Source organism: Oratosquilla oratoria, chromosome 32 (genome assembly GCF_046742065.1).
Source record: "Oratosquilla oratoria isolate Oo_2021 chromosome 32, ASM4674206v1, whole genome shotgun sequence".
Lineage (NCBI taxonomy): Eukaryota > Metazoa > Arthropoda > Malacostraca > Stomatopoda > Squillidae > Oratosquilla > Oratosquilla oratoria.
The window spans coordinates 11740706-11752833 of NC_134808.1; the positions used below are offsets into that span (position 1 = coordinate 11740706).

A 12128-nucleotide genomic window follows, 5' to 3' on the forward strand; every position below is an offset into this window, starting at 1 on the left:
TTTTAGGAATGTCCCCTGTGGGGCTACAAGGAGAAGGATGCCTAGTCCCACTCCCCGTTCGTTTCTTCTCGCCTCTTACGATCCAAGTAAAAATACTTGTTGGCAGTATTCTTTTCCCCCACCACAGGGAATTCCCCCACAGCAGAAAATGAATACTCAGAGAAATGGTACAGGACAGCAGCAAGGGGTTAGGGGACAGCATAACGGAGGGACAGTCGTCGTATAAAAGTGTCATCATTTCTCTATAAAGAGTTTTCCTCTATCATAGACAAAATGATGTGTGGCTCTGGTCCGTAGGGGCGTCCCATATAGACCCTAAAGTATCAACTGCATGCTACTCTGCCACAATAACAAGCAGCCAATACCCCAGACGTGGTACGGCCAAATTAAACGCATGGACCAGGAAAGATACCCAAGAAAGTATCTGGAATGGCAACCTGAAGAAAGAAGATCAAGGGGAAGACCCCGCATGCGCTGGATCATCCGGAACATCAAGGACGCAATAAGGGAGTTATGTGGAGACAGTGGAGAAGCGACAACTCCATCAGAACAGAGGAAACTGGGGTCTTTTTGCATAGCTGGACCACTGACAGGTGATACGCCTAACAGGAGTTTGGTGAGGTGAGTGAAAATTAAAACAAAATTATAGCATTTAGTCATTATTAACCTTTGATACTAAGTCATTATAAAAAATAAAAAAAATCACTATTTTGATTTTTTTTTTTCAACAATCTTCTGTGTAATTCGATCATCTGAGCTGGTTGACCAAAACCATTATAATCTTTTAATTCAGCGTAACCAGATTAAATTCAGTTAAAGAAAACAACAGAAAAAAATCGAAACGCAAGCCTGTATGATACTGGTAGTACAGGATGAACCTCGAGTTTACGGAACCCATGAGACTTAAGCCATTCCGTAAAATTGAATTTTCCGTATAATCGAAATGCATGAATCATAAACCTCTCGAATTTGAAAAAAACAACAACTGGGATTAGTTATTCCGACTACCATTCCCCTTCTCCCCATCGGATAATCTAAAGAAAATATATTTCGGTGCTAGATGAAGTGGTGTATATATACACACACGATTAGTAATTATATTTGTATATAAAATTAATGTAAAATGTTTAAGATAATTACTAGTGGCGCAGCCAATAGAGCATGTCTACCCACTCCTTGAAATTTCTGTGTATTGGAGAATAGCCTAGGAATTTTATTATATACATCGAATACGTGTTTAATTCATAGTATAATACTCGAAATGTAACATGTCTAGGGAACTTACAGAATATGCATTTGTGAATAGAAAATTTGTACACAATTAAATCTTGTTTTATTTTATGTGTCATTACCTTCCGAATTATATGTATGGCTGTACTATTGGCAATTACACACAAAAACACCCTCGTATCTGTAAATAACGGAACAACTTTCATAAGATCCATGTACTGTCAATTTTTTATTTTCAAGAAAGTAAAGTTGATAAGAAATAAAGATATTACCATAAACTAATAACGTGGCGTTTTATGATGTGCATCAAGGATTTATTAGTTTATTACCAAGACACTGATGGCAGCGCAATCGCTGTTTTCATGAGAAACGACGCACATATTGCGTAGTGGAAACCCTTTTGTTCGCTACATTCGATGATGTCTAACATGTCCCGTTATCTAATCAGGATTAATGTTAATATATCATAACTGTTACAGTAATATTGAGACGCGTCATAATTCCTTTAACTTGTTATGAAAGGAAATAACAAAAATGAATGCACGAGAAAAATGTATGGCAAGAGTTAAATGGAATTACGCATGTCAAACTACATACCTCATTTTTTTTTTTTTTTTTTTTCCAAGGAGGAAGTATTTTCGAGCATGTTCGTGTGTTTAATTGTGAGCAATTTCAGGCCATAAAATATGAATATATCTTTTATTATTTTTTCTTTGAGTGGAAGAATACTTGCCAAGTAACACACGATTAGATATCGATGGTGACTGACAGTATCAAAATCTGGAAATCACTGCAACGGAACGTTAACATAGTTTGAAAACTGAAAACAGTCTGGCAGCGCCACGGAGATGGTAGTGGCCGCTCCGGTAAGCAGTCTGGTTGGGTGATTACCTTCCATAAGTTGCGGAAAACATGAGCATTGCCAATATATATATATATATATATATATATATATATATATATATATATATATATATATATATATATATATATTATATATATATATTACATATATATTCAGGTTGTCTCTAATATTAGGAATGCAAAGTGGTTACATATATATATAATATATATATATATATATATATAGAAAGAACTAACGGATATATATATATATATTATATATATATATATTATATATATATATATGTGTGTGTGTGTGTGTGTGTGTGTGTGTGTGTGTGTGTGTGTTGTGTGTGTGTGTGTGTGTGTGTGTGTGTGTGTGTGTGTGTGTGTGTGTATTCACTTGGTCTTTGGATCACGTGTTGGACTCGTGATCGACAGCTATTTCCCTCCTGGAAGAGAGCTCAGAGCTCGTAGGTCCGATCTATGGGTAATGCTATGACCTTGCACACACACACATCCCCAACTCCCCACCCACGAGAGTTGGAGTAACACCCCTCAGCGCTGCGATACTGATATTATTTCAGCCCCGGGCGAGAGTCGAACCCGGACCTCCGTAGTGGCAGGCCAGAGCTCTAACCACAGCGCCATGAGGTGTGTGTGTGTGTGTGTGTGTGTGTGTGTGTGTGTGTGTGTGTGTGTGTGTGTGTGTGTGTGTGTGTGTGTGTGTGTGTGTGTGTGTGTGTGTGTGTGTGTGTGTGTGTGTGTGTGTGTGTGTGTGTGTGTGTATTATCCATCTGGACAGATAAAGATAGGAGGGTGGTAAAGAAACGCACAAGTCAGAGATGAGTTTATTTCTCTAACGTTTCGGCTATTTACACCTTCTTCAGAAGAAGGTGTAAATAGCCGAAACGTTAGAGAAATAAACTCATCTCTGACTTGTGTGTTTCTTTACCACCCTCCTATCTTCATATATATATATATATATATATATATATATATATATATATATATATATATATATATATATATATATTTATATATATATGTGTGTGTGTGTGTGTGTGTGTGTGTGTGTGTGTGTGTGTGTGTGTGTGTGTGTGTGTGTGTGTGTGTGTATGTATTCTAATTTGTTCCAGAAAATGTGAATATTTTCGGAATATAATATTTTCCTTCAATTTGTTCCTTAAAATCGAGTTCAGTAAGATCGAGGTTCATCTTGTAGTGATAATAATAATATTGATAACAACAATAACAATGACGACGGCGACTATGATACAAACAAGTTATGGGTATCATGATAGTGGTAATATAAGAAGATACTGGTTAAATCATAATCATTATGATAATTACATAATAAAAGTGGATGTGTGCTATTTTTCATGGGACCCCTTTTAAGAGTTTGCATATGGAGTTCAGGATTCATTTACATCCATACTTGTTAACTTTGATGAAAGATGAGAAAGGTATTAATTCAGGAGAAGTAAACAAAAAAAAAACAAAAAAACTAAGAATTGAAGGCCCTATGAGAGCGGTGTTTTATGCGATTAGGAGACAGGATAAAAATAATAAATGAATGAATAAAATAAGATACGTGAAAAGACGACAGTGTAAAGGAATGTATGAGGTGTAATGGGAAGAATATAGATATAGCAAATATTTTTCCACCGTTGCCTTCATTAGTGTCTGATAAAAATTGACTTTCCTTTTTATCTTCTAGATCACCACAAATAAAATTTTCAATCACTGTACAAAGAGACAGGTTCTTTACAATAAATACTTCACTGGAGAAATAGGGATGGTAGAAAATCAGGAATTATTGGAAAATATTTAACTTCAACTGTCATTTGTATGTATAATATACACCATAGTTCCAATTTTCTGCAGAACAAACACCTACTGGTATTATTACAAAATTGCATATGAAGTTCTACTTTCACTCTTATGCACAAACATAATCTTCAGAGGTCATGTTGTTTTTACAATCACTACATTACCAAGAAAAAAAATCACATTTGCTACCATACTTTACAACTCTTGTTACAATCTGGTGGGCTACATTGTCTATATATCTGCCACACACAAACAACTATGTGGAGCGTCTTTGCTTGTCACATATATGAATAAGAGCTTGCTACATAGTCTGTCACAAGATCCATTTAGAGAAGGAAAAAAATCATGCTTTTTGGCAATGATAGTTCACATGGTAATCTTAAACAAGAAGTAGCTATATATCTGTTGGATCATGGTCCTTGATGCTGCTGAATGCTTGTGAGTGTTTCCCGTCTGGTATAGGACTTATATTCTTGTCTCGGGTGGCAATGTGCTGTTGAGGAAATAGAATTCAACATGAATACATCAAAATATAAAATTCAAAATGGAGTTATATTTATTTTGCATAAAAATAACAAATGTTCTACTTCGAAATCCTGGTCACATGAGTTTACTACACTGACAGCTGAGGTAACTTGAAGTCAAGGTACCATCTTGAACTCATCAAGGCTCTTCCAGAAGCTGCTTGTTACACACAACCCTAATGATATTCTTTGCAAATTCATTGGCCATGATTTCAGGCCTGGAAAGTCATTTCATTGATCTAGACGGGTTTGATTATCGTTATCATAATTGTAATTTTATTTTTTTAATATTCAATAGAGTAGAAATATTTCTGTATCTAGAAAATTTAAATCCACTTGTAAACGCATACACATGTGCGCGCATGCGCTCGACATTGGAGTGGTACTGTTCTCCACCACTAATTCAGCGATCCTAGGTCCAATCTTGCTCAGGGTTTAAAAAAATTAATATAGCACCGCTGCACTACGAGCCGGCACTCCAACTCTAGTGGGCAAGGAATTGTGTTTATCTACCTAGTTGAATTTAACGGAAAAGGGAGTATGCTCGTAGTGTCCCGTCTTCATATCTCGTTTTATCTAGACTGTTTTTAAATTCGTGTATCGTTTTTGCACACATCACATTTTCATCTAACTTGTTCCAAACGTCTATTACCCTGTGGGGAAAGCTGTTCTTTTTCAGGTCTCTTCTATAATTGTCTTTTTTATTTTCTTTCCGTGTCCTCTAGTATCTATACTATTCCATTTTATTAGATCCTCTCTATCAATAATTTCTATGCCTTTCATGATTTTATAGATAGTTATCAAATCTCCTCTCTCTCTTCTTTGCTCCAATGTCTGTAGCTCAAGTTTTGCTAGTCTCTCCTCATATGATAGTTTTGAGAGTGTTGGTGCCAATTTCGTAATTACTCTTTGTATTCCTTCAAGTTTTGTTATACTTTTTTTTTTTTTTGTGACCACGTTAGTTTGTTCCTGCATTCTCTCAAAATCCAGTTTGCCATTTCATCTGGTCCATGCGATCTTCTGACATCGAGATTACTCAAGTGATTCATTATTTCTTTCCTTGTTACTTCTATCTCTTTCATAGGGGGGGGGGACTTTCTCCTCGCACTCGGCATCTCTAAGTTGTATGTTCTCCCTCATAAACACTGATTTAAAATGCTTGTTCATAATTTCTGCCATTTCTATTTCCTCTATGTATTCAACTCCTTGTCGTAGTTTCAATAATTCTTGTTTATTTTTCAGTTTGTTGTTTACAAATCTATAAAACAGTTTTGGTCGATATTTAAATTTTTCTATGGCATCTTTTTCGTATTTTCTCTTTTCTTCTTGGCGCACTTGTACATATTGATTTCTATAACTAGTATATATTTTCAATTTTTCAGGTATTTTGTCTTTTATTCATTTTATCCAAGCTTTACCCCTTTTGTCTTTTAACTCCCTACATCTTTTGTTGTACTAACAATTTACATATCCGTTTTCTTGTTTTTGTCTTAGAACATACTTTTCGACTCCTTTATAAATTTTTGTCAAAATATTCCATTTCTCTTCTACTGTTGTTTCCTCCTTGTGTATCGTTTCCCAGTCTGCCTTTTAAAAAAATTCTCTTATTTTATCAATATTTATTTTTCCATACATCAATCTTCCCTTTCTATATAGTTCGTTCTTTTCCATGTATTTTTCCTCATTTAGTTCCAGTTCAACCATTATGTGGTCACTTTTACTTATTGGTGTCTTATATTCAATCTTGTCCACTATTTCAGGTTATGATATGATTATTAGGTCCAGTCTCGATGGTTCTTCCTCATTTTTATACCTAGTATTCTCTTGTATCCATTGCGTCATTGTATGTTCTATAATCATATCAAGTAGTACATTTCCCCATAGGTCGTCTCCACCCTTCACTGTCATCTCTTCCCAGAAGATTTCTTTACAATTAAAGTCACCCATTATAACTGTTCTTCCTCCGTCTTCCATTATCTTATTTAGTGTTATCCTTGTGTCTTCTAACAAGTTTTTGTGTTCTCTCTTTTCCCACGAAGCCGTTTTAGGAGGCACATAATTTACCACAAACTTCCTGCTCTTCTTATCCCTGTCCTCTATTTCCATCATAATCATCTCAACTCTATTCTTTCCATACGTGACATTCCTCACATTTATATCCTTCTTAGTCAGGAACATAACTCCACCCCCTTGTTTTACCTCTCTGTTTCTAATCCAACAATTATATGCACCATGTTCTACTGTTGTGTGGTAATGGACCTTTCAATTTTGTCTCTACAATTCCCATTATGTCCGGTGGTTCTTTTTCCTTCAGGTAATCATTCAGTTCGTTCAAGCCTGTTATTAAGCTATCTATATTTGTGTAAGACGCTTTTAATTTTCTGCTACCTCCATCGTGTTTTCTGTTACCCTTCCGTTTTTCTCTGCTATGAACCATTTCCTCATTTTCATATCCACTACTCTCCAATAGAATTTATTTTTTTCTGACTCTGTTCTTTTCTCGTTCTTTTCCTTAGCTTCTATTCTATTTGTTTCTCTTCTCCTCTTTATTCAGCTCTCTTTTTATCCATACCTGTTTTTACAGATCGTTTTTTGCTAGTTTCCCTGTTTTTGCTAAGATACTCTATGCTGTCGTTTGTGACATGAATTTAACCTTAATTGGTCTGGTCTTATTTATATTGTATTTCCTTATTCTATATTTTTCTTCAATTTCTTTCCCTATTGTTCATCTTCTTGAACTACTTTAAATACCTTGTTTACTTTTTCCTTCTCCTCCTTTACTCTTGTAGTCCTATTTGGATTATGCTTCTCTTCCATCCCTAATATAATTATACATTTCTCTTTATCCAATAAGTCTCTTACTATATTCTCCTTCTCTCTCATCACTTTAATAACTGTGTCCTTAGTTTGTTCTTTCATCTGTTCTTTTACTATATCTCTAAATTCAATTTTGTGGTTCTCTTGTATTTTTCTCCAACCCTGTACCTGTTTTGCTATGGACTCTTTATTCTTCTTTAATTCCTCATTCTCATCCTTTACCTCTTTTAACTGTGATGGGGGGTGAGATAGTATGTGTGAGCAAAATTTGACGCAGCCCGAAGGGGTTTCTCCCCGTCTCCTTTTATGCATGGGGGGACGGAGAGGGGGGTCGCCGATTTAATGAAGCGGCCTTGCTGTGGATGTGCTGTGACTTGCGACACTGCCTCTGACCCAGGGTAGTGGACAAGGTGCAGGGATGACCCGTCATCCAGGAGGTGCTAAGATAAGAGGGAGGGTGGAGGGGAGTGGCGTGTGTTTAGGGATGGAATGGGTGGGAATGATTTAATGCCTTTTTCTTTTTGACTACCTCCCTTGAAAAGGGGAAAAGGCCTTGGTATATGCATGTATGTATTTCTTTAGTTAGGTTTTGGTTGTCCTTCTTTAGTTTTTCTAGTTTATCAACTCTTTGTGTAACTAGTGTTAATTGATTAAACCTAACCTCCCATGCTTCGTTCATTCTTTTTAGTTTCTCCTCTAGATTTACTAGTCGGGGGAGGTTGTCATCTCCTCCCTCATTAAATCTGTTAAAGTAATTATCTTCTCTTTCCATTGAATTGCTATTATCTATATTTCTACTCTTAATACCTCTGCTCCCCTGTTCTACTTTGTCTGTGTGATCTGCACACCTTTTGTTGACACCCCTTCTGACATCCGGGGCTCGTTTGTCCCCTTCCTCATTTTCTTCCATTTTCCTCAATAATGTCTCCCCTTCTCCCATTTCTTCACCTGCCCACTACACCACGAGCTTTCCCCTTCCTTACTAATACGATACAGGTACTCCCTCGTCGCTGTAATCCACGAAAAATGTGTTTCTTTCCGGAGTTCCAGTCTTCGCTGTTAGTCCGACGTGTGTGTGTGTGTGTGTGTGTGTGTGTGTGTGTGTGTGTGTGTGTGTGTGTCTGTGCGTGCGTGCGTGCGTGCGTGCGTGTGTGTGTGCGTGCGTGTGTGTGTGTGTGTGTGTGTGTGTGTGTGTGCGTGTGTGTGTGTGTGTGCACATAAAGGTTGCTTTTACTTACTTGGACAAATAAATCGTAAAAAGAAAAAAAGAAATAATAGCCACACTAATAAGGTAGTATTACAACAATTCGGAGACCTTGACCTTGTTCATAACCCAACTTCTTCACAAATTTAATTGGGTCATATTGGGGCCTATGTCTACTTTTATTGAAAGTAAAATGTCAAATGCTATAACGATTTTGCCGTAATATTGCTGAAAATAATTGATTAAAATCAGTACATCACACTGTGGCTCTGTCCGAGCGAAGTAAAAAATATCATTACCTTGACTCGAATATACTTAATCACACCAATTACAATAAGTAAGATTCCAAGCCCAATGAGTACCCAGCTGGCTATAGGAACAAGCAGGATTGGAAGCGTCAGAGTTTGGTTGAGGGCGTTGGCACGCTCGACAGGTACAACGGCACTCTGAAAGTGAGAAAGGTAACATCAAAATTGAGAAAAGTAATAGTAGTTATACATACACAAAGAAATACATGAACACACACACAATTAGAGAAGGAATTTTAAAAAGTACCTCAGAGTTGTCTTATGGGGAAATTGGAGCACGTTGGAAGACTGAGGCAAACTACTAGAATGGATAAAAAAAAATTGAAGGAAAGATAAATGAAGACAATAGCCAAGAATAAGATGTCAAGATGGAGAGCAGTAACGAGCGGAGTTCCATAAGGTTAAGAGCTTGCAACAATAATATTTCTTGTCTATATCAATAACATGATGGAAGGAACAACAAACTGTGCCAATATATTTGCAGAACAGGTAAATATGCCCATGTGTCATATAATGGCCGATCATCGCACACTAGAAACTTTAAGAATGGAGTATCACAAAACTCACTTCTATTCCCTACACTATTTAAACACTATTTAATCTGTACATGCACGATATACCTACACTCGACACCTCAGAAATACAAATCGTTTCTTACGCAGATGCATAACAATTACATGCACACCCCGTAACGCAGACAGATGCAGAAATACTACAAATATACCTCCACACAACACCTGGTTCACTACAAATAGATTCAAGATATTCCAAACCAAATCTACAGCCACACTTCTTACCAACTGGACAGAGGAACAAAAATACATATCATGCTTCTTTATCGACAACACTCATATGACACACATACACCCAAGATTATTGGCGTAACATGCGATACATCCATGGCATTCATACAACACATCACAAACATTAAGACAAAATGCACACCTAGACTTAATGCGCTTAAATCAATTGCAAGACAATTTGGACAAAACAAAGAAAATATTACTACAATATACAAACAAATCATACGCTCAGTGAGGATCTGTGCGAGCCCTGAATGAGCTCTTAATCTCACTAAGACATACCACAACACCCTACAGTCCATTCAAAATAAATCCCTAAAGACAATTACAGGCTGCACAAATACAACACCTACAGACCATTTACAACATGAAACGAAAGTCCATAAAGTCAATGATCACCTTGATATGAGAGACACACAAACACTTGTTGCAGCCTCCATAAACACAGCACACCCACTGCACTACATAGCAGAACACCTACACACACCAAGAAACGTTAAAACAACACCCAAATACCTATATCACACACAAATACTTTTTTCTCTTCCTCCACAACCACCAGACACCAGACACCAGAATCCATAACCATATCGCTCACTGCTCCATCAACAAACTGAAAGACAATACGTTGCCGTATCCCTATGGATTCTATCTCCCCTGAAAGGACCGGGTCCACCTGGCCAGACTGCAGTACGGCCACCATCTAGCCCTTCTAAGGTATCAGAAGAGGCTGGATGACCGCATCGCAGATAGCTGTCCAGGATACAACACTTCACTACATACTATGGAACACATTATGGAAGACTGTATTGTACACAATCACGCACACCAATAACACAATATACAATCTATAAAATATCTGTGGGAAAACTCCGTTCCAGCTATGGTGTTCCTCAGGGAGACGGGACTACTCGGCTAAACAGGAACGATATTAACAACATGTTTGCAGATGACGCAAAAATCATGAAAACAATGAAAAACAAGGAGGACGGTGGGCTTTTGTAAAATATCTAGACACTGTTTTTGCTTGGGCAATGCAATGACAAATAAAGCTCAATATTAGAAAAAATGCAAAGTACTGGAAATAGGCAATAGTGGCAAAAGACCATCCTTAAACTATTCCTTGGGTAGTGAACCCATTACAAAAGCCAAAGAGAAGAAATAATTGAGAGTGTTGATAAAAGACAACCTGTCACTTGACGGACGTATCGGCAGGATTGTGAGAGAAATATACAGGCTACTGCAGTAAATTAAAGTTGATAAAGAGATGATAATTTTTTTTTTATCAAAACCCTGATCTGTCCAAGACTGGAATATGCGTCAGTAGTGGGATTCCCACCTAGAGTAAAGGATATAAGCAAAATCAAGAAAATACAAAAGGCAGCAATCAAACTGGTCCACAGCCTGGCAGATACCCCAAACGAGGCAAGACTAAAAGAACCGGGTGTGTCAGCTTTGAAAGATCGAAGAAAAATAGTTGATATGATTGCAGCATGCAGGTCACTGATTGCATTGACAGAAGATATATCCTGATTAAAAATAATAGGAGGGCTTTCAGAAGTCACGGGAACAAATTAGGAAGACCATGCATCTAAAGGATATTAAAAAATAGTTTTTCATATAGATACATAGATACGTGAAATAGCTTATAAGGTGATTTACTCCAAGCTCACAATACGTGAGTTCAAATCTAAATATGATGATTGAAAACCAAGGATACAGATTAAGTTGGAACTGTAAATGAATTTGAGGCTAGATATGATTAAAATAAATTAAAGAATAAGAGACGGGACCCAATGAACATTGCTCCTCTCTTATACATTCATCCTTCGCCATATCGCGGTCCACTTTTCGCGGACTCGGTACATCGCGGATTTTTCTCGCTATGTGTAGAATGATATTGCAGGATTATGCGTCATATAGGTATTTTCAACTTTTACATTTTAATTATTTCTGCAGTAAATAAGCATTTTCTAGCCTAAAAAATCAATATCAATATATATGAAAATAACACATTAATCGAAACATACAGTAAAAAATATTAAATCGAAATAAAATAGACATACATATAACAAAGGAATTTTCCCCCTTACAAGGGAGGTAATCAAAAAACAAAGGCATAAAATCCACTCCCACCCATTCCATCCCCACATACTCCACTCCAATTCAACCCCCTCCCTCCCTATTATCTTGACTCCTCCTGGATGACGGGACATTGCTGCATCTTGCCCACTGCCCTGGGACAGAAGCAGTGTCGCAAGACACAGCACATCCACAGCAAGGCTGCTTCATTAAACCGACGACCCCACCTCTCCGTCCCCTCACGTAGAAAAATAGATGAGGAGAAATCCTTTCGGGATGCGTCATATTTTATATATATATATATATATATATATATATATATATATATATACACACACATATATATATATATATATATATATATGTATATACATATATATATATATATATATGTTGAGACATTCTGACAGGTTGACATAAGCGGAGTAGGAAACACAGGAGTCAGTCTTAGTGGGGGAGCTAAGACATATGATTGTTCGCTGAA

At 36.9% G+C, this 12128-nt stretch overlaps 1 protein-coding gene across 1 annotated transcript in view; it reads right to left on the bottom strand.

Moving 5' to 3' along the window:
• Nucleotides 1–3889: 3889 nt before the first annotated feature.
• The window catches only part of LOC143041772 (lysosome membrane protein 2-like), a 172881-nt gene continuing 164642 nt past the window's right edge, over nucleotides 3890–12128 (bottom strand). Inside the window, exons 9-10 of the mRNA XM_076213821.1 lie at nucleotides 8751–8897; nucleotides 3890–4399 (exon numbers count right to left, since the gene is read on the bottom strand). Coding sequence (XP_076069936.1) covers nucleotides 4301–4399; nucleotides 8751–8897 — 246 coding nt within the window. The 3' untranslated portion in view covers nucleotides 3890–4300. The remainder of the gene's footprint in view (nucleotides 4400–8750; nucleotides 8898–12128) is intronic.